Source organism: Ammodytes marinus (assembly GCF_949987685.1).
Source record: "Ammodytes marinus genome assembly, chromosome: 1".
NCBI classification, from domain to species: domain Eukaryota; kingdom Metazoa; phylum Chordata; class Actinopteri; order Uranoscopiformes; family Ammodytidae; genus Ammodytes; species Ammodytes marinus.
In genome coordinates, this window is record NC_137230.1 from 8,270,721 (window position 1) to 8,297,758 (window position 27,038).

Consider the following 27,038-nt stretch of genomic DNA (forward strand, 5'->3'; position numbering starts at 1 on the left):
ACAACAGAGAACACAAGGCCCATGCACCCTGCTGACAGGAGATCCTATATAGGTGTTAGGCAACACAATGAGAAAGAGATACAGACTTGGTAAAAGAACACTAGTATTGTACTACAGAAGGAGAGCTTTTTTATGTTTTTGTCTCATATATTATGACAGTGTGAGAAAGTTTCTGCAGGAAGCCTGATGATGAAGTGTAGCTCTTTCAGGTGCAAATGGCACAGCATGGCACAGTTCAACACACACAGCTTATGAACCAGATTCCCACCTCTCTCCAGGCAAAACAGACTAGACAGATGTCCTGACTATTCATGCACTTTTTCGCTCGTCCTATTTTGCCTTCTGGCTTATGTTAATTAAACGTTTTTTTCGTGGCAAGCTTGCCGTACACCTACCAGCGTTATTGTGTTATTCAAGATGACACATTTGACATCAAGAAAGCTGGGGAGAGGTAGTCTTCATTATGGAAGGCTGCATTTACCATGTTAATGACAATTTTGCTCAGTAACCAGTGTTTTATATATTGGCCATATTGATATTGGCATTGGACATTGATAGACTCATATCATTCGACTACTAATTGTAGAATTGTATACCTTGAGCTCACCGGTAGCAGACACAAATCGAACCTATTACTCGGTCCCCTTTTTCTCTTCTAACTTTTACAGCTTTAACAATTATCTCCTTTTGATTTTACCATGATCGCCAGACATAGTAACAGTTCACATGACATGTGGCACACGGTTGTAGTGATAGGGAATGTATCCCTTGCTGCAGCATTGTGATACACATATACCAGCACTTTCTAGGAATAACATCAAATATGGTTCACACTTAAACTGTTTGTGCGCTAGAGGCTAGAATAGCTTTGTATGTCTTAGCCAGAATTCCTCGTAAAATGGGATTTTCCTCAGAAGTAATCATGCTGTTCCCACTATACAACATCTACTACATACACTGATTAAAAGGTGCATCTATCTATTGCTTGTTCCCATTGTTCTCCTTTGATGTTATACCATGATCGCCATACATATTAACAGCTCCCATGACATGTGGCACACGGTTGTAGTTATAGGGAATGTATCCCCTGCTGCAACATTGTTATACAAATATACCAGCACTTTCTTGGAATAACATCACATATGGTTCACAAATAAACTGCTTGTGTTAGCCAGAATTCCTTGTAAAATGGGATTATCCTCAGAAGTAATCATGCTGTTCCCACTATACAGCATCTACTCCATACACTGATTAAAAGGCACATAGGTCAGCTGTAATATGTGATCAGCCTGGAGCAACTTGCATACATTATGACATGTGTGTGGGTCGAATGTGCACATCAGCATGTGTTTCTAAAGCGATTGAAAACCATCAGCCAGATCACCTTCCACCCACTGCTGTACTACCCCAGATCTGAGGCTTTTTGAAAGCCAGGGCTGTCGTCATTCAGTGTGACTTTTGACTTTAGCAGATGAGCCCGGGTCAGATGCATCCAGCAGATTATGGGCAATAGACACACTAACACACACACACACACACACACACACACACACACACACACACACACACACACACACACGTGTCAATGACAAGCTCCTTCCCTATTCAGAGACATCAGATATTCAGCAGCTGCTCAAACTGTTTATTGATTATATATTCTATTATCTGTTGCATAGAAGAATCTCAACATGTGTGTATGTTGTGTCCTTGTGGCTATACATCACACAGATAGAATATTGAAACAGGCAATAAACATACAAGTTGCATCGTGAAAGAATATCCGTTATCTAAATGCTTATTTAGCTTTTTTCCAGGGCTGCCATGTTGTATCCCAAGGGCTGAATAATTAAAAGTAATTATTAATGCATAACTTACTGTAGTGAAGAGTATTATTCACTCTAAAAAATTACTTCAAAGATGGGGAATATTTTGTCCATATGGACTAAAGACAAAGTGGGATATTTTGCAAATGTTTGGATGCTCCTTTATTTGCTTTCTTCTCTCTATTTACTATAGATGATGATGATAATAAGGTAACACTATAATCCTTTACTTCTTAATATGAAGTGTATCGTTTGTTACTGCACAGTGCCAAGCGCCTGAAAATATAATGCGTTAAAGTTGGAGTCAGTGATTCTGGAGTACGCATGTTGTCAATTCATTTTTTTTATCAATATCAGTGACTGTGTCCTCACGATACCTGTCCGTACTGGTTGTGCGCTGTAAAAAAAAATCTCTGATATTCATGCAAAGGCTAGGCTCTATCAACTGGTATATAAACAAAGGTATGTAAACATGCCTTGTGTATTAACCAGTATGTTCAGCGCACACACAGTACGGACAGATAGTGCATCATGAGGAGATATTCACTGATTTTGACAACACGTATTCTCCACTCGCTTACTCCACTTTTAATGCAAATCACCAATATGTTTACATACGTAGTACAAACCAATTCAGTGGTTTATTTGGATGGCTACAGTACTGATGTAGGCTACCCACATCATTTCATTAAAGTGAGATCACAATTAAAATCGAAATTCAATCAGACAAGCATTTTTCTGTTCAGACCAGCATTCATTATTATTTTTCTCACATCTGGTAATGTTCAATATTTTATACAGGCAGAATCATGTTGTGTCTGCGTCTAGTTGGCTTAAGCAAGCTGCTTCGCCTCTTTTTGTTGACAATTTCTAACAGAAACTCACTCACCATAGGGCACCAAATATCGGACAGAGGATAGAAATCATACAGTCTATAAGAGTCTTTATAGGGTAAAGTATACTCAGCGTGTGTGCTCTTTCCAGAGATCAACAACTCACTGCCACAGCTTAAAAGTGACACTGAAATGAATATGTTTCCCAGAAAAATCCTATTTGTGAAATTTGGCATTGGGACAGCATGTGAAAACTCTGTGTTTTATGATTAAGCTTTGCCTCTATCAGGGATTGTGCTCCTCTCTCCACCCACACTGTGTGTGTAGGTGGCAAGCGCCACAGGTGCCGTCAACATCTCTTGTTTGCTTTTGGGTCAATGAGAAAAGGGAATTTGTATGCATAGTGGTGAAGACATGGTTACATCAGTCAGCCCTCCCACTGTGCTGTGCTCCTGCATTAGTGAATGTGCTAACATTTCTGTTCAAAAGTGAAGAGTTTGGAGTGGGCAGCTGAACTAACAGTCCCTCTTTCAACTCCAACCAGCTGATGACAGAGGTAAAATACTAATCAGGCCAAAACCAACCTCCTAGAGTTGTAGAGCTACACACTGCCTACTGCACACACACACACACACACACACACACACACACACACACACACACACATACACACAACATACACAACATACATAAGACAGAGCTTGACTATTGTTGGAGACTGCAATATGGAAACGTGTTTTTGTTTGAGCAAAAGAGAATATTATGCACCGTTTTCTTTTCTTTGTCTATGTTTTCATATGATGAATTCATTCTAGTTTTTTTAAATCTTTGACACATAGTCGTATTTGACTGATAGAGACACCAAATTAAAAAGTATTTTACCCACAAATTTGGAAATCTTCGGGCAAAATAATGACCGCATCTTTCTCACCTTAAGACCTTCCCTCTGTCTCTCTCTCTCTCTCCCTCATTTTGCACATCAAAGCCACAGCGTTTCCCTGAATGCCAGCAGAGATGCTCTCAACACGGGTAATACACAACGGCCACCATTCAGCATAGAGATAATAGCCCCTTCTTTGCTCAACCATTTACTTTGAAAATTAATTAAAAGAGAGAGAGAGAGAGAGATAGAGAGAGAGAGAGCACTACTGTATTGTCTGTGGTGGATGCTGCAGCATGTAGGCAGAGAACTGAGGAGGAGAGCTGACTGACTGAATTCATGCTGGCCTCACCTGGTCGGCTCCATCCTGTTATAATCTTACTGTAGTGTAGCATTGGGCGCTAGTTATACAACTGCAGTCTGTCTACACTGTGAATAACAATCATGGACTTTAAAATCAGCTGAGTCCCCAGATATTTGTATAGTAGGTCTTTGTTGCTTTGATTTTCTCCTATGTGCCTTCGTTCTCCCCTTGGTCCCACGTCTTTGAGAGTATGGAAGAACACATGTGAACATTCTTGGGGCAAATTACATTAAAAGTTACATGATTTTTAATCTGCTGTAGTAAAGGTGCTTTTTGATTATTGGTTGTCTTAGCTAACACTTTACTGGTACAGTCAGGTTAATGAGGAACCCCATAGAGCAACTTTGACATCCAGCATAGGATGAATGTTCTCTCACAGAGAGTCCCCATTAAGTTTAGTTTTTAATGTATTGATTAAGGTGAAAAAGAAAGCCTCTGCATCTTCTTAGAGCCCTCGGAGATGACAATACTGATTAAAAGTATTTTGTTCTTGTAGCAAATGGTGCTACACGTAGGTGGTTAAACTACCAGACCATTTTTATAGCCCCTATGATTGTCCGTCTGAAACTCCCGCAGCCCAGCCACTCTCTTTACTCAGGTCTGCTTCACAGGAAGACACACACGCACACACACACACACACACACACACACACACACACACACACACACACACACACACACACACACACACACGCTCTCCATTCATCCACTGCCCTCAGGGAGACAGGGCGTCCTGCTGGCTGTGAGTGTTTGATGTTGAAATGGTTCACCCTGGCTTCATAAGAGCCCCCTATTGCAGGAGGAATGGTCTAAATGTCACACTCCACCCTCCACTGGTGTGTGTGTGTGTGTGTGTGTGTGTGTGTGTGTGTGTGTGTGTGTGTGTGTGTGTGTGTGTGTGTGTGTGTGTGTGTGTGTGTGTGTGTGTGTGTGTGTGTGTGTGTGTGTGTGTGTGTGTGTGTGTGTGTGTGTGTGTGTGTGTGTGTGTGTGTGTGTGTGTGTGTGTGTGTGTGTGTGTGTGTGTGTGTGTGTGCTTGAGCCTGTGAGTGTACGTGTAACATGTAGCCATGCGTGTAACAGTGTGTGGTGGTAGGGTGCTATTTCTGGATAACGAAATGAGGTCACAGATGGGAAAAGAGAAATTTAAGTGATTTTTGTTGCATCTCACACCACTACCTGACAGCACGCAACAGTGTGCTGTGCACTCCTTACCACTGATTACTGGTGATTACTGGTGATTACAGCTTCAGAAGTCTTTGAAAGTGTGTCTTTGGAAAGGAGTTGGAATCCGCACGAAGCCTTATGGAGATGTGACACATCTGCATGACACACACTCGCACAAACCTAGCACATACACACACATCTATGTGTTGAACTCCTCAGGCTATAGGTCAGTGTGAGTGTCAGACAGTAAGGGAAGAATATAGTTAACCTCTGCTTAAGGTTGTTGCCCAGCACAAGCAAAATCTCTGTCATCATACCTTGCGTCTTTTTCACAAAAAAAATATTATTTTGCAGCAAGGTAGGCCAAAGCTTTGTTTTGACACGTTCCACCACACTGTCTGCCTGCCTGTCTATCTGTCTCACCCTTGCTCTCCTGCTTGTGTCACTCCTCTTTGTTGTTCTGTGTTGCCTCACTCATCAAAGTAAACAGTTACAGAGCCGGGTTACAAGGACAAGGGCACATTTAATCTAAACTCTCGGGCATAATATATCATTTTCATGCTTTGTACCAATACTGTCATTGTGATTTTTATTTTCTATACTTTGATGTAAAACAGTCATCCAATTATCATAATAATGATGAACTTAAATTCAATTTTGATGCAAATTAAATGCTTCACTAATGACAACCAAATATACTGTTGAGGGCTGTGCACTCCAGCTAATGAGCTAAGCTATGAATCACATACTGCTGGAATGAGTTACTCCACAGCCTCCAATCATTGAGGTCTTGTTTCAGAGCCTTTTAACATGAGCTTAAAACTGTGTGATGAATTCTTAACACTTATTACTAATGTACTAAGTGCTAGCTCTTTGTCATATCAAATGACCAAATGACTCATATGTCTGCAGCAAATGGCAAAAGTATATGTTTTTGGAAATAACAAAAAAATGTGTTCAGCTGGACCGTTTAACCAAAGCAAAAGCTCTGTTAGTTAGTTGATTCTTTCTTAAGGGCACTATCTTTCACAGACAGTACATATAGTTAGCCCAACTCGTGAATTAATTTGCTACAGATGCTCAAATTTGCATTTGATAGCTGTTATTTCAGCTGAAGTAATGTGTGGCCGCTGTATAAAACGCTAAGCACACCTGGTTATGCAGCAACTCTCCAGGTGGCTTTCTGGTCTGCTTGCCATAGATTTATCAAAAGCACAAAGTAGTTAAGTCATGTCAGTTTTATGTATATGGCCCAATATCACAAATCACAATTAGTTTCAGAGGGCTTTATAGTCTGTGCAGCCTATGACACCCTCTGTGCTTACAGCCTCGATTGTGCCCCTAAAACACCTTTCAACAGTAAAAATGAAGTGATAGCTCAGGCAGAGCATAGAAGTGATAGCCCTTTCCCAGGCTGGACAGATATGAAATAGATGTATTGTGTACAGAATACACCAACAAACGTATTAAAGGTAGATTGTAATAGATAGAGTATGTCACTGAAGTGCGGTGGCAACTCAAGAATCGATGAAAGCACAAACATGTGAACTTCAATGGTTGCACACTGTTGAGACGATCTGGATCAATATCTTACTCGGACCTAACAGTGACAAACACAAAATGATGATAAGAAAATTCAGATACACCCATTCATTGTATCCTTTGTTGAGCACTTGTTAGTAATACTTCTAGGAGTAATAGTCAGTGCTAGCGATAGCAGATCAGTTGTCAGTATTTTAAAGTCTACTTCTGTACTGAAGTCAGATCAAATGTGATGAACTCGGAGACGAAATACCTCGTAGCAGAGCAACAATCAATGTTCTTGCTTATGTAAAAGGCACTGCTCAGCACCATGTTGATGCCTTGATGAGTTCCGTCACATTAAGTTTTAGCGTTGCTGTTGTAGTGAACATGCTCGTGTGTCTCCATCTATCAGTATGCAGCCCGACCCAGCAGCTGCCAAGAGCTTAGCAGGCTGTTGCTAGGCAATGCCATTTAAAATCCATCCCTCTCTGTATGTTGGATGCAGGGAAGCTGTGTTTGTCTCTCAGTGTTGTTGCTAATACCAGGTTGGAAAAGTGGAGTATAGCGCAGTGCATCTGCCTCCTTAGACCTGCACAATACTTTCTTTCCAAAGTGCAGCTTTGTCAGCGGTAGGCTGGTTTGGCCTCGGAGGACTTTAAATAACAAAGAAAATCAAGCAGCTTTCTCGGGGGCTTCTCAGTTATAGCATAATGGAAGAGGGTATTTTCCATTTGATGAGTAGTTTTAAAGAATGTCATTATGCCACATTCTCATGTGGAGCGCTGCAATGCTGTTACAGCAAAATATGCAGAGTTGCATGTGTACTTCATTTAACAAGAAGCTTATCTGGTTCTGTGAAGTTATCATTTTCAAAGCATGCATACAAATACAGTGTTGGTTTGTCATCCTCCATCATGGGCTCACAGTAGTAAGTCAACTTATATCCAATGTTTTCCATTAACCTCTCTAAGCACCCACTATCTGGTATGTCTCAGAGTTAATCCTCTTCTGTACATTGTGTAAAATGGTTGTATTTTAAATTTAGTTAGGAGATGATTGAAGCTGCTAATTAACCTGAATAGTGCAAAACGAAGAACAAAGAAGCAGAAGCAAAGGAAAAAGACACTGTACAGAACAGTTTGATTGATAGGTGATTGGTGAAGACTATAGTTACGTGAGCTGCTCTGTGAGGCTGTACTTTCATGCTAAATTCAGCATACTACCATGCTCACAATGGCAATATTAACCATGTAATTTACTTTGATGAGTAGCACTTAACACAAAGTGCAGGCTGATGGACATAATCTACTTAGCTCTGAAGGTCAAGAACGGTCCAATCACCAAATAACCTGGTACTCATTTTAAACACAAGCCTGGTTTCACTTTAGCATTCCAAGCCAGGACAATAGGGTCGCTGCAAATGCAAGGCCAACAGTTAGCGACAGGCTGTGTATATCCAGCTTTAGTAACCCAATGTGCATTCTCTGATTGTTTCCTAAAAAGCAGGTCCGTTTAGGAAAAGCTGGATCATCCATCATAATCTGACTGAACTGAAAACATTTATTTTTCACCCCCATTCCAATGTTGGAAAGTAGTTAAATGTAGTGTTACATGTGTTTGTTACTGTATCAGAAGCTCAGCCAGTCATTTTGTGTACATTATTCCTATGAAATTATTATCAAAGGCATCGTTTAGGCCACAGAGGTTGAAATAGGGCAGGATAGGGACTTCAAGCTCAGTGATCTTTCTCACACTTCCACCCACCAGCTACTGAACTGTTCAGTGTTATTCAGGTCTACATTGTTTCCTGGCTTGGTATATTGACAACAGTAACTCTAATCTAACCTCAAAATGAATTGCAATACATTCCTTACAAAAGTGATGAAAAGGGGATTAGATGCAATGCTTCAATTGCCCTGCTTTAGACAATATGATTTTCTCTTTTAATGAAGGTCTTGTTTTAGATCTTTGTGAAACAAGCAACTTTGTTGGTCGTGCTTTATGATCTTGCGTGGGGAAAAAAAGACAACTAAGAGCAGTCTCAAAAGAAAGCTGACTTTGTAATACAACAGATGGAGAGGAGTGAAAACAGACAGGGAGGTATGCAGAGGATGAAATAAGTGAGTGACAGCAGCCGGGCCGTGTAGAGGATTGACACTACCAAAGGATGTTCTTTGACTTTGATTGTGTGTGTCGCCGTAAGTATCAACACAGTAGCTATAGCAAAATGAGAAACCACAGCGTCTCTGGGCTTTGACAACATATCAATATATCACTGTCACTTCATCTACATGGACCTGAAAACTACCTCCCTTCACTCACCTTTCATTGGCGTTTCTACCTGTCTTTCTGTCAGACTCTCACTGTCTGTCGATCAGTATGTGTTTGTGTGTCAATGGGACGTTAACGTTTTCTCTGCAAAAAACTTCAATCACCAGTAATAATCTAATTTGGAGATCCTATTTGAACTTTCAAAAGACAGTACTTTATTATATCATTTAGTTAAGTCTTGGAAGACTTGAGAAAAGAAGCCAAATATCTTGACTTTTCCATCCCTTGTATGGGTCAGACATCCAAAACCAATTTGTCTTGCATTGATGCCCATGTTTGTCAAGCTGTATTCCTTCAGTTTTTAGCACAGGCTTTACATATGTAGTCTGAAAGCCTCTCGCATTCAATACAGCAAGATACAGTTTTAGAAAATAACTCTGATGATTTAGTTTTTGAACAAGTAATGTTTGTAATTGCTGAATACTAATGTATTGTAATGGAACAGAGTTAGTCAATGGGTTAGGATCACTTAAATAGTTCACAAGATATATCTATCTAGAGCTAGATCCCACATGATTACCACAATGCAATATAAGAAATTTCAGCTTTTTAAGAAATATCATTATTTTCTAGTTATGGTAGTTATGATAAATAGATAAACAATATGTTGATAAGTAAAATCACTGTTCACTTTAACTGCTCCTAACTTACAAATTAATAAAAAAGCAATTTTGCTAACCAATATACACTAAATAACCCATAGTGACAGAGTGAACACATATTTAGAGATGTTGGCAAATTAATTTTAAATAAAAAAACTGAAATCTCTCTTTCACACAAGTATTCAGACCCTTAATTCTGTTCTCTGTAGAAGCCCCTTTGGCAGCTTTGGCAGCTTCCAGTCGTCTTGGGTTGGTCTAAAGAAGCTTTGCACACCTGGATTTGAGACGTTTATCCCATTCCTCCTGGCAGAACCTCTTAAGCTCCGTCAGATTGGATGGAAAGCATCTGTGAACTGCCATGTTCAGGTCTCTCCACATATGTTCTATGGGGTTCAAGTCTTGGCATTGGCTAGACCACTCAAAGACTGTCAGAGACTTTTGCCAAAGCTACTCCAGCATTGCTTAAGCTGTGTGCTTTGGGTATTTGTTGTGCTGAAAGGTGAACTGTCTCAACACCCTGAGGTTGATTGCACTCTGGAGCAGGGTTTTCTTTTTTAAAGGACTTCTCTGTATCTGGCTGCCTTCATCCGTCTTTCATTCTGACCAGTATCCCTGTCCCTGGTACTGAGAATCAACCCTTTAGCATGACGCTACCACAGCAATGCTTCACCATAGGGATTGTATGAATCCGGTGATGAGGACGGCCTGGTGTTTGTCATAAAGTTCTGCCACAAGAGTTCATTGGACAGATATATTTTTCCTTATGCTCTCAAAGTACTTTAAATACCTGCTGGCAAACTCCAACTGGGCTGTCGCATCTCTTTGACTCAAAAGTGGTTTCCATCAGGCCACTCTAGAGTAAAGGCCTGATCAATGGACTGTGCTGAGATGGTCATCTTTCCGGCTAGTTCCCCCATCACTACAGACAACCTTCAAAGCTCTTAGTGACCTTTGGTTTCTTGGTCACCTGCCTGACAAAGTCTCTTTTTGCAGATTGCACAGTTGTGCTGGAAGGCAAACTCTACAAATAGGCCTGGTGGTTCCAAACTGCTTCCATTCCATAATTAGTGAGGACAGTGTGCTCCTGAACTCTCAGAGTTTAAGAATTGGTTTATACCCTTGCCCTAATCTATGTCTTGCCATTTTTTTTTTTTGGCAGAGCTCTGGTTTCCTTGAACTTCTTAGTTTTGTCATGACCTACAGTATACTGTATATTGGTGGTAGTTTATACACAGGTATGTGCCTTTCTAAACAATGTCCAATCAATTTAATTTCACAAAGGTGGAATATAATCAAGTTCAAGGCACATCTCAAGGACAGTTATAGCAAACAGGAAGCAACTGAAAGAGCTTATGTAAATGAGATTTCACTTTTAAATTTTTAATAAATATGTAAAGATTCTAAAAACATATTTTCACTTAGTCATCCCTTCACCTTCAGCTTTTTGCACAATTGATTGTGAGAGTACTTTCTGAAGCCACTATATTGCCTGGACAAGTAATCATAACTGATTGTAATGAGGCCGGATATGCATGCACAGAGCCAGTACAACAGGTGTTAAACTTGCTTTAGTTGAATTACTTTCCCCTGAAGACCTTCACACTTTTCTCTGGTTGGACTTAATTTAGATTGACAAAGGAAAAGTAATTTGAATTGTTGGAAAAGAAAGTGTTAGATAATAGAAAGTGTTTGATAAACGTTGCACTAATCTGAAAAATGTATTTATCCTGAGACAGAAGGTTTGTGAAGTTGAGGAAGATAGTGAAATAAGTTAAGGCTAGTGCGTAACTTATGTTGCCCAAATGAGGATGTTCCAGTAATTACAACACTGATCGCGCATGGATTTTATACTTTGTGCTGCACGATTTTATACCTTGTGCTGCAGGTTTTTTCTTTGTAGTAGCATCAACAAATGAAACATTTCTTGGGAGCATCTTGGGATTTTTCAAAGTTCCAGCGTCAGTGTCTGGGGGTGACACCAGTTTGTAAACGCTGCCATACTGTTAAACACAGAGTTTTGTCGAGCTGGAAGGCTTAATCAACTTTGGGTCAACTTCTTTGGCGATGGCTTGAATCTAGCTGAAATTAATTTAGATGAAAACGTTACGTACTATATCTTTAAGAAAGGGAGAGTAGATCATTTTACCAAGGAGATAAGAGAGGAGCCTTCTGCTGTGTCGCTTCCATCATCAAAACTGTAAAGAGCCTTATTAAATGCACCCAGACCAGACTCTCTCAAAAAAAACATCACACAGCTGGAAGGCATTCTAAACAGAGTCCTTGGTGTTGTTGAAAACAAAATGTGGAACAAAGGCAGATGGACGGGTCGATTTGACGGTGAGGTGGGTAGCAGATAAGTGGAAATAAGAAAAGGAGGAGGAAAGGAGGGACATCAAGGAGGAGTTAGCCAGGTAAGTGTAAGCTCCCAGCCTCAGGGAGATTAGTGGAGAGATGGGGGGTGTGACTGGAGGCATGCATGGGGGAATCGCTACAGGTACACGGGTAACAGTGGAGCTCGGAGCATTGGAGGTGGAGGGAGGGAAAGGGTCGTCGTCGTGATCTGCTGGTCATCCTCCTGCAAACCAACTGCCCCTCTAGAGGCCAATTAGAAGGGAGGTGTGGCTATGGAGCAGTGGAAGACTCCCCACAGGCACACACAACCACACAAAAATAACACACATCAGTGCTGACACCGGCTTCATACAATAATCAAAGCCCCCAGGCATGCACACACACACACACACACACACACACACACACACACACACACATACATTACACACATATCCTGGCATCACTGCAGTGCAGACACAGGCTAAAACTGCACATTTCTCTAACTTTCGAAGTCACAGTCAAATGTTTTGTTTTTCCAGCTGACATAATTGTTCTAAAAGTAACTGTCTGCACTCACTGTCACGTGTTAAACATTCTGCTGTGCCTTGAACTTGATCGACTAGCTGTTTGATTACAAAATATGTCAAAGATTGCTCAGCACGCATAGTAAAATCCACAGTTAATATGATCTGCCAATAAGTTCTGAGTAGCTGCTAACTGAAGGTGTTGTATGTTGTTTTTTTGCTATAAGAAAGACAGTGGAGAGATTAAAAAAAATATTTGCTAACACATCAGCGTTTAATCAATCAATTTTGCCAAACCATGTGTCAGACTGTAGTCATACACCGATGCGCTTTAATGATTATTCACATGTAAAACAATCTTATTACACTTATCACACGACGCATATTAAAGAGCAATAGTGGCAGTGTTCAGCTGTCTAGAGGAGAGCAGCTTTTCAACTCTGTGTGTGTGTGTGTGTGTGTGTGTGTGTGTGTGTGTGTGTGTGTGTGTGTGTGTGTGTGTGTGTGTGTGTGTGTGTGTGTGTGTGTGTGTGTGTGTGTGTGTGTGTGTGTGTGTGTGTGTGTGTGTGTGTGTGTGTGTGTGTGTGTGTGTGTGTGTGTGTGTGTGTGTGTGTGTGTGTGTGTGTGTGTGTGTGTGACCCATCTCACAACCTCGAGTTCATCTCCACTATTCCCACCCCTGCAGTGCTGTAGAGAGGTTCTTTTGAAGTATAAAAATCTCAGAAAGGACAAACACATTGGTGAATAACAATCAAGTGCCTCCTAAAGTTCAGCTTGAAACATTGCAATGGCTACATAGACACCTACACAGACAGACTGAAAAATTGCGACAATTTCCTGCAGCTGGAGGCCTGATTACCAGTGCTCACCATTAGCTGTGTGTCTCTTGACCAATAGCTGCTGCAGTGTCAGGTCCTTAGTGACATCCAGGCACATTCTGTGGGCGCCTGGCAGTACATTTAGGCCTAATGAGAAGGGAGGAATGGTTTAAGTATGCTTTTTCTGCGATACACTGAAAGACCGTTAACCAAAACTCCAGATACTCTTTGTATTATCACAGCCAAAATCTGTTAAACAAGCAACCAGCCCCTCCCATCCCTGCCTCCCAGCTCCTGTGCAGAAGAAATTCATTAAAATTGACACTATTTTAATCTGTGTGCCCAAAGCATTATGTGTTGAGGAATTCTTGCACTTTCCTTTACTTTGTTAGTCTTTTAAATACTTCATACATCATATTGGCAGCTGAATCCCAACCCTTCTAAAGGAGCATTTATACCTTTTAACAACCATAATATTGCAGAGTGCACTTATTGCACTGCCAGCAGCTAAGTGTCAGAAAAAATCTAAGGGAGCATTTGAAATGTTGCAACAAAATTAAAAAGTGAATTGTTGAGTGCAGCAAATAACTCGGCTTCCCCCTAGGAAAAATCATTCATTAATGTATTATGTTGATCTTTTTATGGATCTTTTTATGGATCCATTTATTGCGCTGTCTAAAGATAAAAAGCAAATGTTATTGATGGGGCTATAATACCGTACTCTTAGACAAATGCTTCTAGTGAGTATGGGAGAGGGAGAAGAATGTATTGGCAGATATAGAAAGATGTTTTTCCATCTAGTTTTTTGTCAGTCCATCCCAGTCATATCTTATTTCATGATTTGAATTTCCATATGCTTCTTATTGTACTGCTTTTATTCTATAATGTGTCCATTCCAAACAAGTCTAAAAGAATGTTTGGTTGAACTTTACCTCCATGTAGCTCTCATACTGCCATGCATCATAATTTGAATGCACAGAGGTCGATGCACTAATGTAGAAGGTCTCGCATCAAACCACCCAGCTCTGCCAAAACTCTGCTGAAACGATGAACTATGGCTTGTGCTGATCATTACCATAGCTTGTATGCCTTATTATTTATTTTCCTTCTTTTTGAAGAGCAATCGAAATACTTCATGAAAAAACTGCAATGACATTACATTACAATTACAACAAAGGTAGTAAAGTGGCTCTGTCACTGCTTGTGAACTGAGCAATCAGTTTACTTCGGAGCGCTAGTGAGACGTATTACAGAGAACATTTAAAGTACCAAGTAGTTGGACCCATTGGATTGTTTGGTTGAAGCCAGCCATTGTGTAACATAGCCATTTATCACTGTATTATCTGCCATTATCAATCAACTGTGGCTCAGTTGGTAGAGCGGGTCGGCCGATGATCAAAGGGTTGGAGGTTCGATCCCCGCCCTGCCACCTGTGTCATAGTTCTTATGTCCTTGGGCAAGACACTTCACCCACCTTGCCTTGTGTGAATGTCGATAGTTAGCCTGCTATCGGTATATGTATGTGTGTGTGAATGGTAACGTGTAAATGGGAACAGGTCTCCCTTGCAAAAGAGTCTTCGGACTCAATGGGATATACTTGTATAAATAAAGGTTAAAAAAAATATATATACTTAGCACATAGCTTTAATGCTTTATACAGTCGAACATACTGTATAGTGTACACATACAACCAGCACTTTATCTTGGAACACTCTCAATACAATATACTTATGCATACGTTTAAGGTCCCTCATTTTCTTACATCGTAATAGGTGAACATTTACTGCAACTTAGGCACATTTAATGCTTTCCACCAGTCTTTCAGGTTTTCCTTGAATTCTTTTCAGACTCCATAACATATGGTCGGTTCTCACCTTCACTTTCAAGGCACTTGCATTGGGACAGCGTGTGGGTGGGGGGCATAATCTAAAATACTGAGAGAAGGAGGGCTCTCTCATGAATATTCTATTTTTAGACCAGAGCATTTTTTTTTGTCTGGTCTCCACTCCCACAGAGATCTCAGAACAGGTAAAGCGAGAGAGAGAACTAGAGAGAGAGAACTAGCAGTCTCCAAAGAGAGAAAGACACACGGATAGAGAACAAGGAGGGTTTAATCTCCCCAGAGAATCAAAGGGAGCTGGGGACAAAGACTCAGCACACAGAGTATAGTACAGGTAGAGGGGTGGAGAAAAAAAATGGAGATTCAGTCCCATAGTGGTTTGGTTTACTTCTAGCTCTAGGCTGTGGTCACTGCTGTGCTGTATACCCCAATCAAAACAAATATGAATATAAAAATGACTTGACTTCCGGGTAGACAAGAATATAGTATATAGTATGTACTTCTGGATTGTGTATTCTGCTATGCAGTTTGTGTTACTATTTTTGATTGGGTTTGATCTCAGTTTAGTAAACACTGATGCTCTTATTTTGAAAGGAAATAAAAAATCCACCCATAAACTTCATATTTAGCAGAATTTGTGATTTATAATGAGGTCTTTGTCAAGGCTAGAAACAAATCCCCAAAGAGTACTAACAATATACTCCTGCATCATTGAGGACTCACCCATTCAGCACTGCCTTTTGCACAAAACCCTGATTTGATAATGTGATGTATATGATTGACAGTTAGGCAGTCAACCAACAGTTTATGGACAGTCTTCTCAATGCAATCATGGACAAGAGAGTAAAATCACCTCACATTATATCATTGGAAGAACACATTTTGTTAGAGCAGCATTGCCTGAATATGTTAAAGGTCAAGTTACTAAGTAGGAGTTATGGACATAGTGAGTATTTTCGAGCTGATTTTTAAGGACAACTGGACAAGGGATCATTTTTCTATTTCAAAGCAGTGAAAAATAACAAATGTCAATCGGTTATAAAAGCTCAGGTAAATTCCACAGGGTAACCATTTAGTCACTTCACACTTAAAGTAGTGTGGAGTATATGTTATGATAAATACACTACTATTATGCTTGGCTCTTTTATAAATGAATGCTCCAAGTCATTCTAAGCATCAGACCCCTCGACGCATTGTCAACACCATAACAATGCATCACACTCAATTGACAAATCTCCTCCCTTGACTTCTAGTTCAGCTCATAGGAATTTTTTTATGGCATCAGAAATGGTATGCAAAAAGTCATGAAAGAATGAAATGCCACATTATAAATACACTGAATGGCTATGTTTAAATGAGGTAGGCTATTTAAAGTGCCAGCTGCCACGATTCAGGTGATAAATTGTTAGACTGATGAGCTGGGGACTACCAATTTGCCATGTACTGTCTATGGGGATGCTTCATTGTCACAATTTAGGATGCAAATAATGATTAAATGCATTGTCCCTCTTTCTGCCTGTCTCTCTCTCTCTCTCTCTCTCTGCCTCCCAGTGCTCAACAGGCCTTCCTGTTGGAGAACGTGCCCTGTAACAACGCCAGCTGCCACAGTGTAGGACGGATGTTCCACATTCACTGGGACCAGTCCGATTTGGGAGCCATCCAAAATGCCGTCATGGCGACTTTCTTTGACATCTATGAGGACGTGAGTAGTAGTTGTGTGTGTCACGTTGATGTTGTTTAGGGCTGGTTTTGGTCATACAAACAGTGTACAGGACATGCCTTTGTCTCAGTCCTTTTCCATTCACTTCTATTGCCTCGTTTCCACCGAGTAGAGCGGGTCGGGTCGGAGCGGTTCGGTCCGGGTAGTTTGGCTTTTCATTTGCCAAAAGTTGGGTAGGGTACGGTTTAAGCGCACCTAACCGCTCTGAGCCGCTCCCGATCTCAGTACTCCTCCGTAGGGGTACTAGCGGCCTGAAAGCGGGCCGAAAATGCATGAGAAGGCGGAGCTACACACTGCCGTCATTTGATTGGTCGAAAGAATCATTTCCGCCATGTGTAGATCTCGGCAAGAGTGAAGAGAGTCTTGTGTTTTGGCGAAAATGTGAGCACAGCTCTGTTTATTGTGTGGTGTTTTTCCTCGTCAATAAATTAATCAGTTGGTTACACTGTGTCCCATAGTCACGTAGCTGCTGCAGCCAGCACTGTTCGCTCACTGTCTCTGAGTTGCGCCGAGCGGTCTCTGTGTGTTTACGCCATAGATAGTAGTAAAATACACGCTCACAACAACACGGGGGGAATACATAAAGAAGCGGCTGGTTTGAATCATCTCCGCCGTTTGTAGTCACCTCGGCTAGAGTGAAGAGAGTTTTGGCGAAAATGTGAGCGCGGCACTGTTTATTGTGTGGTGTTTTTCCTCGTCATTAAATGAATCAGTTGGCTACACTGTGTCCCACTGCTACGATGTCACGTAGCTGCCGCAGCCAGTGCTGTTCGCTCACTGTCTCTATCAGTTGCACCGAGCCGTCTCTGTGCTCACAACACGGGGGGAATAAATAAAGAAGCGGCTGGTTTGACCAAGCAAAAACAAGAGACCGCTGGCTTGACCACAGTTGTTCCCACAGCCCGATAGTTTGACCCACATTCTGGCGTCGGCTATCGCAGTCCAGCCTAAACCCCGCCCTACCAGTAAGGGTAGGGTCGGCGGTGGAAACAACACCGAGATTCTTAAAAGTGAGCTGTCCCGCTCTGAGCCGCTCCGATCCGACCCGCTCTACTCGGTGGAAACGAGGCATATGTTTCTCTTCTAAATGTCCACCTCTTCAATGTCTTCTCTCCTCACTGTCTTCTCTTATGTATCCAAGTAATGTACAGACAACAACAGTAATAGGGAATGCGTTAAAACAAGCTATTAAAATTACTTTCGTCAATGTCATTAAATGAATGGAGAAGAAAAGTTATCCAGAGAAGTGGTTTAGTATGTGTAAATCTATTCTTGAAACCAATACAGTAGCTTGTGTGTAAGCCTACTTTTTACTGCATCTTCACCAGCTTTGAATAGCATAAGGCAAAGCACTATTATATAATGTCTTTGAATGATCTGCTGCTATTGTTTTCACCCTTAATACATGCTGTGGAAAATGTTTAACTCTTTTTTTTTCATTAACACTACCTTGAATTCTATCCATGGAGACAATGATGATAAAACTCTCTCACACACACACACACACACACACACACACTCTTATTTTCACTCATGGGACACTGCATATAGTACAATAGCTGTAATGCATTAGCTTGTCTTATCATCCCAATTAATTATTACTACTAATGTGGCCTATCTGCTGAATTCATCTCTCTCTCTTTCTCTCTTCCTCCCTCGCTCTCTCACTCACTTAATAGTGAATGTATAAACGGGAGAGAGAGAGAGACGCAGTGAGGAGAAAAGCACAGGGGGAGAATAGAGATGATGAGATAAGGCAGGATCAGTCACTCAGTATGTTAAAAGGGATAGAAATGTACATCTGAAGGCTCCCACACCACGCTCCCATTGTCCCTTATCTGTGTGCCTGTCTTCATTTGCAGGGTATATTAGACATGCTGGTTCTGAGCCAGGCAGAGGGCAAAAACGACTTGATCATCCACGCTTTGAAGAACAATTTTGAAGCCGACGCCTACTTCGTTAAAGTGATGGGTAAGTGACTGATTGGCCCAGTATGTGCTCTGTCCCACGCTTTGCACCGCACTGGGACCAAACAGACAATAGGAACGGCCACATGATTAAAGCAGAATGACTCATTATTGTTTTGTCTTCCCCAAGAAATCTGCTCCACAATTTTAAATATAGAGAAATACAACTGAATTTTGAATATTTTATGATTGTGTGTTGTTTTGTCGTTTTTACTATAACAACATTCCCCAGACCAACGTTTCAATCACTACACATGAGCAGCTAGAAACCAGTGGCTTATTAATGCTACCTGTCAGGTGATTCGGATATTTCAGCATACTACTCAATTGTATGCTACTCAATTGATGGTAAAAAGGGAATCTTGTCTGAGCTGGGTATGCATGATTTGCAGTTGCAATTGTGAACTAGTCCTGATATCAGACCAGCAATCTCAGTACGGGAATTAAAAGTTAAATTAGAATTTAAACAAGAACACGACTAGATGTAAAGTTATGAGCTTCAAGTATTAATGATAATGATCTGCCATTATTCTACTAAACACAAATATCTGCGTTGCACCCCATGTAGCCACATGGAATTCTGGAATAAAAGCCAGACTGCCATCTATTTTGCATGCCACCCCTCTCCCTCCCCCTTTCCCTATGTAACCTGTCGCTTTGCACTGTTGACTGTTCGATAAAGGTGTCTGAAATGCCAGAAAAATAACCTTCATTCCGTCTATGCAACGAAGATGTCTAAATGTTCACTAACGCTGTTTGTGCAATAGGCTGTTTTTCTCAGTCACACTTCAAACCTGGTATTTTACAAACGATGTCAGACCAGAAGCAACTGTAGCTTCAATATCACCACGCAATGATCAAAAATAGCAATGACATTTGTAGGTTGGCTGCTTTTTTCCCTCTGTTAATGGGCTTTGGTACTTATTGTAACAGCCTTTGAGTACTAATCTAAATGTGCTCTTTTGAAGTCAAAATGTTGTTGCAGCGCTAGCCTTACCTTAAAGTGACATTTGAAACACAAAAATAGTTCCCACTCCAGGGTTGAGCCTGTGCACAGTTTAGACTGTCACTCTGCTCTGCTCATTAGTAGGAGAAAGGAGCGCTGTCCCTCCCATTTCTGTTACTGCACAGTTAGGTGAGCGAGGGAGGGGCTGCAACTGCTCCACTGCTTACAGAAAAACACACATACACATAACACACACTATTACGATTAATATTCTTTGCCAAGTTTTACTTGCATACAGACTTGACCTGAGATACGTGAGTAATGATTGTGTTCATTCATTAAATAAACAGCCCAGCCTCTCTTGATATATATGCAGATACTGCGCTATCATATAGCAGACTAAGCCTACATATAAACTAATTATAACAGTAGCAAATACTGACAAACGGACAATAGCTTGGGCTCACGATAGTGTGGGGACTGAATAGAATACATTCATAATACAAAACAAAATGACATCAAATGAATAAATCTGATAGGATAATGAAGTCATATTTGGTAATATGCAACATTTGAATTAATATCAAATGGGCAAAGTTGATTAGTACAGTAGATAGACAGTATTTCTGGACCAGGTCATCTTATTGGTGTGAGCATATACTGTTATACATACTATAATATGCACAGAATGGGGCTGGATGATTCATCATTTAAGTGCAGTTAACTATTTGCAAAAAGCCTACAGTTGCACAATGTCACTGCACTAAATATATTTGGGCAAAGATACACTTTCGATCACTGGCACCGGAAAGGCAGATGTTATTTGTAAAACAAGTGGTGGCTGGTATTACATATAATGTAATGAGCAAGGCACTTAACCCCAAACTGCTCTGGGGGCGCTGTACTATGGCTGACCCTGCGCTCTGACCATAGATCGTATATAATATATACAGGCTCTGACTCCCTCCGAAGTGTGGTAACTTGAGAGGGGATATGCAGCAAAGACAAATTTCAATATGCCTCGTGTAAAGTGACTTATACAGATAACAAAACCTAACATGCAATGTCTGACAAGGTAGCTGGCTTCGGTCAATAACTGTAAAGCACACATCATTGTTTTAAGCCTATCCCCTTTTAAAGCTGAATCGTGACTAGGATTTGGAACTGTGAGGCTACTCCTCCAGTTAGTCTGCAGTTAACATTCATTAAGCAGCCAGTGCGCTGAGCTGTTAGCATTATAGTCGCGTATCAAAACCTTTAGTTAAGGTGTGGTATGTGAGTGAGTGGTAGTCTGTCATTTCTACCCAAAGTGGACAACTATGTAGCTGTTACAAATAATTATGTTTCGTCTACTGATAGTGTCGTGTTATGCTCAAAAGAAGGCAATCAATTAGATGCTATGTAAACCGTATGCGTTTATATGCTTCACTATGACTGTTTTCCTTAGTAATTGGTTTGTTTACACAGTTGCTCAATGAGACTGAGATGTATCTGAAATCACTGGATTCCACTGGGTTTTATTCCACTTGATATCGGTATAGTTACACATTCGATTGCTCACCATTAGATATTTAAATCAACTCCTTTATAACTTGAACATATAATCCATATTCAATTTGCAGCTCATCTTGTAGAAGAGTATTTTCATGTCTAATGAATACTGAGCTACAACTTTAAAAAATCAAATGTCAATAAACAAAATGAACGTAAAAGGCAGAAGCATATGTTTTCAGTTATCCTGGCAGCCTCTGTATGTTAACTGTATGTTTGTGTGTGACCTTGACTCGCCCTCCCCCCCTTTCCTTCTGCTGTTACACCAATTGTATTTGTGCTGCCTCTCTAAACACTGCTGTTCTCTTCCTATACCCATGTCTTGTCTCACTGCGGCACATCAAACACAACAGATACACCCACACCAAAATGCACGTTTCCCCCCCCACCCGCTCCTCCGCCGATGCACTACATACACACTGTCAGCTCCCACACTTCTCCTCTTCATTTGATTTGAGTTATAAAAAAAAATTCTGTTGTAAATATTTCATACGAGTTCAGTGTTGAATTTTTTTTTTTCTTACAACAAGCAGACTAGCGAGTAAACAACAAGCAATCGAAAATAAAAATGTATCTTGTCAATTGTAACACACCTGTCGACATCTCATTCCTCTCCCCTCAAATGCAGTTTAATAGCCTCGCACCTCCCTGTGACACCCCCCCCCCCTGAGGGAAAAAAATATATAGTTTTATTTACCATTCACTCCAGGCTTCTCTCTTTGATAGCAGAGCTGATAGAGTTACACTGTAATAAGAAGTGCGGCCGACTGTGTGAACTTCATATTCAGACCTGACATATTAGTGATGTGTTTTTGTACACTGTCTGATCCAGTCCTCCGCATTCTGTGAGACGGGAACCCTATTTTCTCGAGATGACATCGCTCAACCCTCCCCTGAGCATTATTGAACAACACCCGCTGAAGGATTGACTTTGTGTCGGAGTGTGTGTGTGTGTGTGTGTGTGTGTGTGTGTGTGTGTGTGTGTGTGTGTGTGTGTGTGTGTGTGTGTGTGTGTGTGTGTGTGTGTGTGTGTGTGTGTGTGTGTGTGTGTGTGTGTGTGTGTGTGTGTGTGTGTGTGTGTGTGTGTGTGTGTGTGTGTGTGTGTGTGTGTGTGTGTGTGTGTGTGTGTGTGTGTGTGTGTGTGTGTGTGTGTGTGTGTGTGTGTGTGTGTGTGTGTGTGCGAGAGGTACTATCCCATCATGCACACTGACTTCCTAGATTAAATCCATCAGTGGTTGGCCTCAGACAGCAGCCTTGCCTCTCTGTATCCTGCTACAGGGCTAGACTCAAAGCTGCGTGTCTCACTCTGAGCTGCCCTGAACCTGTACTGTTCTGACATCTCATCCTCCCATGCGCCCCACATGCAATACTTCACTCACCACAGCGCGTTTCCATCAAGACCCTTATACCTCCTGTTGCCATAGGAGATGTATTATTGAGGGGCAGGCTGGAGGGTTTTTTGAATGCACCTACAGACCTATACAAGAGTTGCCAGCTAGGATGCCATTCTGTAAAAAAAGAAAAGTATATATATATATATATATATATATCCTTGATAGCTGATAAAAAAAGCATTTTAGACCTACAGTATATTTCATTGTGATGTATCACTACTTCAAGTAAGGTTATTCTCAAATAACTAGTCTCATGTTATTAAATGTTGAAATACAGTCCATTCAGCCCCTGTGGTAGTTCTCTTGGTATATACTGGTGATCATGCTGCATACACTCAGCAGTGCTAATGGCTAACATTTAAATAAATATTAAGTTTCTAACTTAATGTTGCAGATTAGACTTTCAGTCTAAGATAAGGCTTTTGTTTTTGTAATGAATATAGAGCAAGACTGACATGCTGCCTCAAGCACAACCATGATGTTAACACTTGTGGTTCGGAGTCAAATATCTTGATAACTAGTGCATGGGTTTTTCTGAAGTTTTCTAATAATCCAGGTCCAAAGTCAGGATCAAAGGTGATCCCTGACTTTTCCATCTAGCTCCACAATAAGTTTTATATTTTTGCTGAAATTTGAAAAAAGTTCAAATGTCTTGCCGACTATTGGATGAACTGCTCTGAAATGTGGTGCACACATTCATGCTCCACAGAGGATTAATTGTAAGACATTTGATCCTTTCATCCAGCACCTTTATCTGGTCCAAATCATATGTCTTTTCACCCCTACTTCTTAAAAGGTGCTATTAAATTATTAATGGTAGACGCAAGCAACATAATAAAAAACTGATCCAAGAGTTCACGTAGAGATCTTCACAGGTCCACTTAATTCATGGTGTCCAGCCACAGTTAATAGAGTTATGATTTTTTTATTACATCTCCCAGGAATCATTAACACGTAGCCTTGTGGCTATTGCAGCTACATCTAACTTATACAAGTGGTGGGAGCATGGTCGGGGTGTCCTAGGTTGCATTGCGAACTGTAAAATGGCTTTATTAGTCTTTGGACATCATGTCATTGCCATCCACTTACTCAGGTTTGGGTTTCCCTCCTCCTCCTCCTCTTCAAAGTATGTCTGGTACAGGCTCATATTAAATTTGACCCGCCATCTTGACATTCAGCAACCAATCAATATGAGAATGTCAACCATGTGATCATGACAATGGCAACCATGACTCATGCCACAAGCTGAGCCAGTTCAAATACAAATGATATGAATTGCATTGGGTCTTGCTGTATGGCTGTAGGTTGTTCTTATGGGTCCTAGCCTACTTGCTATCAGCTCTTATATGTTGCCTCATAATCATAGTAGGTTAAACGCTTTTTTTCCCCCAAGTGAGACAGAGTGAGTGTGTGCTATAAATTGAAAAAGAAAAATGACACACATTCAACTGCTCTTTCTGAACTTTGCTTCTCATTAATTGATCATTAATCATGCTGCCCACTGTTGGTGTCCGCTCCCCGTCAGGTTTTTGGTTGGCTCCACAGTCCATATTTGATTGGGTTGAATAATTAGTCTATTTGTATTCTGGGGGTTAATTAGAATTGAGTCACCTTATTGCACATTACGAATGCATAGATTTTCCACACAGTCCAAAATGTGTTGACCCCATGAATGTACCCCATCATTGAATAGAGTTATACGTCTATATTATGTTGGATTCTGCAGTCTAAAAGTGGAGCCACTCTGCTTTGTGTGAGAGACAATGGAGCGCAAAGTGGTGGCCAGATGGATGGGTGATTACTGCTGAGGAGGAAGGAACTGGGAGGAATCAAAAACTCCAAAATTAGAAAGAAGGATAAAATGATGAGAAGAGAGAGAGAGGAAGGGAGGGGGTATCTCTGCACAAGCATGTTCAAGTGTGTGTGTGACTGTGTGTGAGGGGGGGGATGGATATGAAGATTGAGACTGACAAGCAGAACTGTATGAGTTGATTAGTTTCCTGTTCACTTGTCAGGATGCAGATTAGCTGCATTGAGAAACATCTGGGAGCTTCTCTCACTCTCCTCTCAGTCTCCACTCCTCACTTCTCTTTTCAACTCATCTCCTTCCTTACTAAATCTAGCTCTCTTCTTTCCACTGAGCGGTGCGCTTCAGGGGAGCCTTTATTTGCATTCCCACTGTTAAAAGTGTGGAAGGGTTACCAAAATAAGTGAACTGTGCTAAACCTATTTTTGGGACTCTCTTAGCTGAGGTACCTAGCCATGCCAAAGGGTTCCAAAAGGGTGGAGCTACACACACTGCAGTCTGTTGATTGATTGACAGAATAATTTCTGTGATGATAAGCAAAATAATTTGTTGCGCTCTTCTTTGTTTAACGCGTGCCGTTTCTCCTCTTCATTGAATGAATCAGCGGGCTACACTGTGTGTCCCGCTGCTACGGATCCATAATAATAACGTTGACAACTTTAAACGGCTTTGACCCAGAGACTGTATGTACTCTGACCCTGGCCGGCTTAAACCCCGCCTACCAAGTAAGGGTACCGGCGGCAGTGGAAACGCAAGCCAGATTTTGAGGATTGCTGTGCTCTGCTGAACCGTACCAAACCGAACTGTGCTGATCAGTGGAAACGTGGCATTTGTGTCCCATCCTCTCCTTTCCTCCCCCCTCTTGTTTTCCCATCTCTTCTCATTGTGGCGTTTTTCATTTCCTCCCCTCTAACCCTCTGTTTTCATCTAGCTCTCACCTCTCCTCCTGCCTTCAGTCCATTCTTTTTTATCCTCAGCAAAGGTCTAGTTTCCTTGTCCCTCTCTCTGCCTCTCTCTGTCTGTCACTCAGAGTTTCCTTTTTCTCCCTCTTTTCCTTCCATTCATACAACAATGAGGGGATTTACATGAAGTCTGTCAGTGAGGCTGTGTCGTCCAGAGGAGGATTTAACTGCGGGCTGTAGTGTGTATATTCAGATCGGTGCGTGAATACTTTTAGTGTCTGCCGCAACACACAAAGACTGCTGAGTGGGAGAGCATGCTACCTCGTTTGTACAAATAGCATCGTACACCAGCTTATGTTGACAGTTAAAGTCACAGTGGCTTTGCCTGCAAATGTGAGTACATGCAAACAATAAAACGCAGTATAAAACATATGGCAGCCAATAATATTTTGACTTAATCACCTACTGGGAGCAATAATTCATATTTCTTGTTCTGTTATAGTCTGTTCTGATCCCTCTTCTAAAATGTTTGCGAGGTTTCCACTTACATAAACCCAGGCCCTTTGTTACCCTTCATCATATCAGCGATGCATATTCTGACCAGAAAATGGTGTCAATATTCTTTGTTACCTTTATTTTCAGCAGTGTAAATATCTGAGAAACAGCAGCAGCAGAGAAGCCACTGTAAAAGAGCCTTAGAGAAGCCAGCCAAAATCAATAGGAAGTTTTATCTTGTGCAGTTGTATTACTCTTCAGCAACCTCCACTGAGAATTGAGATACTTGGAAGAAGAACCAATTAACAAATAATTGTCACTGGATTAGCCGATGAAAACAACAGAGGGTCCATCATTTTCTAATTACACCAAGGCATCATACAGTATTTGATTCACGGCTCTGAAGGCTTATCCAATTGGTCTGAAAATAGATTTTGCTCTGCCGCCCATTAACAACGCTTCTACTCCAAGCAAAGTCTAATGGGAAAATGACGCTGTTGTCAAACTTCAAAAAGAGGCCTTCTCAAAATTGTATGTGTAATTTAAAAAAAAGCTGGCACTGCTAGTTAGGGATGACTATGAGCAAACTCTCAAAAGCTTGAGTGTCTAAAGAAGATAACGTTGAGCTGATTTTCGCCTTTTGAATTGAAGGTAAACGAAGGAGGTCCAAAAAATAATAATTCTTAGATACAAGATCAGAGAGTAACCGTCCCCAGAGATCTCCCTCTAGTGCAGAAACTCATTTCACTTTAGCCATGAAGGGAAGAATGAGCATGAAGTAAGAGGAGGAATGAGTGCAGACAAGATTTATAATGAAGAAGTTACATCATTCCTTATAAAAGAAAAAGGAAAAAAGTAGTAATATTTATTTTCATAAATGAAGGGACAGGGAATCCTTCTTGTCTCAACTGATTACAGCCTAGGTCCTATATGATCTGGGAATAAAAGGAAGCTAATTATTGTTCCTTATATTTGTTTTAGTTTTTTCTCTCTTCAAAAGATATTCGATTCTGAACCGAGATTAGATTAGACTCATATTTCAATAAACAGTATCAGAATCGTTCAATGTGAAACAATACCCAACCCACTGCCTGTTTTAGCCTAATAGTAGTATGGGTTGGTTTTAATATTATTACTGAAACTAAAAAAAATGATTGCCACGGCTGATTATCCGCTGTAATTCTACTGCAGTGGATGAAGAGAGCACGTCCTCTCTTAA

The 27,038-nt window shown here is 40.9% G+C and overlaps 1 protein-coding gene across 1 annotated transcript in view; it reads left to right on the forward strand.

Annotated features, from left to right (window-relative positions):
- itfg1 (integrin alpha FG-GAP repeat containing 1) overlaps positions 1-27,038 on the forward strand; it is a 140,467-nt gene that overhangs the window by 69,111 nt on the left and 44,318 nt on the right. Inside the window, exons 11-12 of the mRNA XM_080033189.1 lie at positions 16,589-16,739; positions 18,620-18,728. Of these exons, the coding sequence (XP_079889315.1) occupies positions 16,589-16,739; positions 18,620-18,728 (260 nt within the window). The remainder of the gene's footprint in view (positions 1-16,588; positions 16,740-18,619; positions 18,729-27,038) is intronic.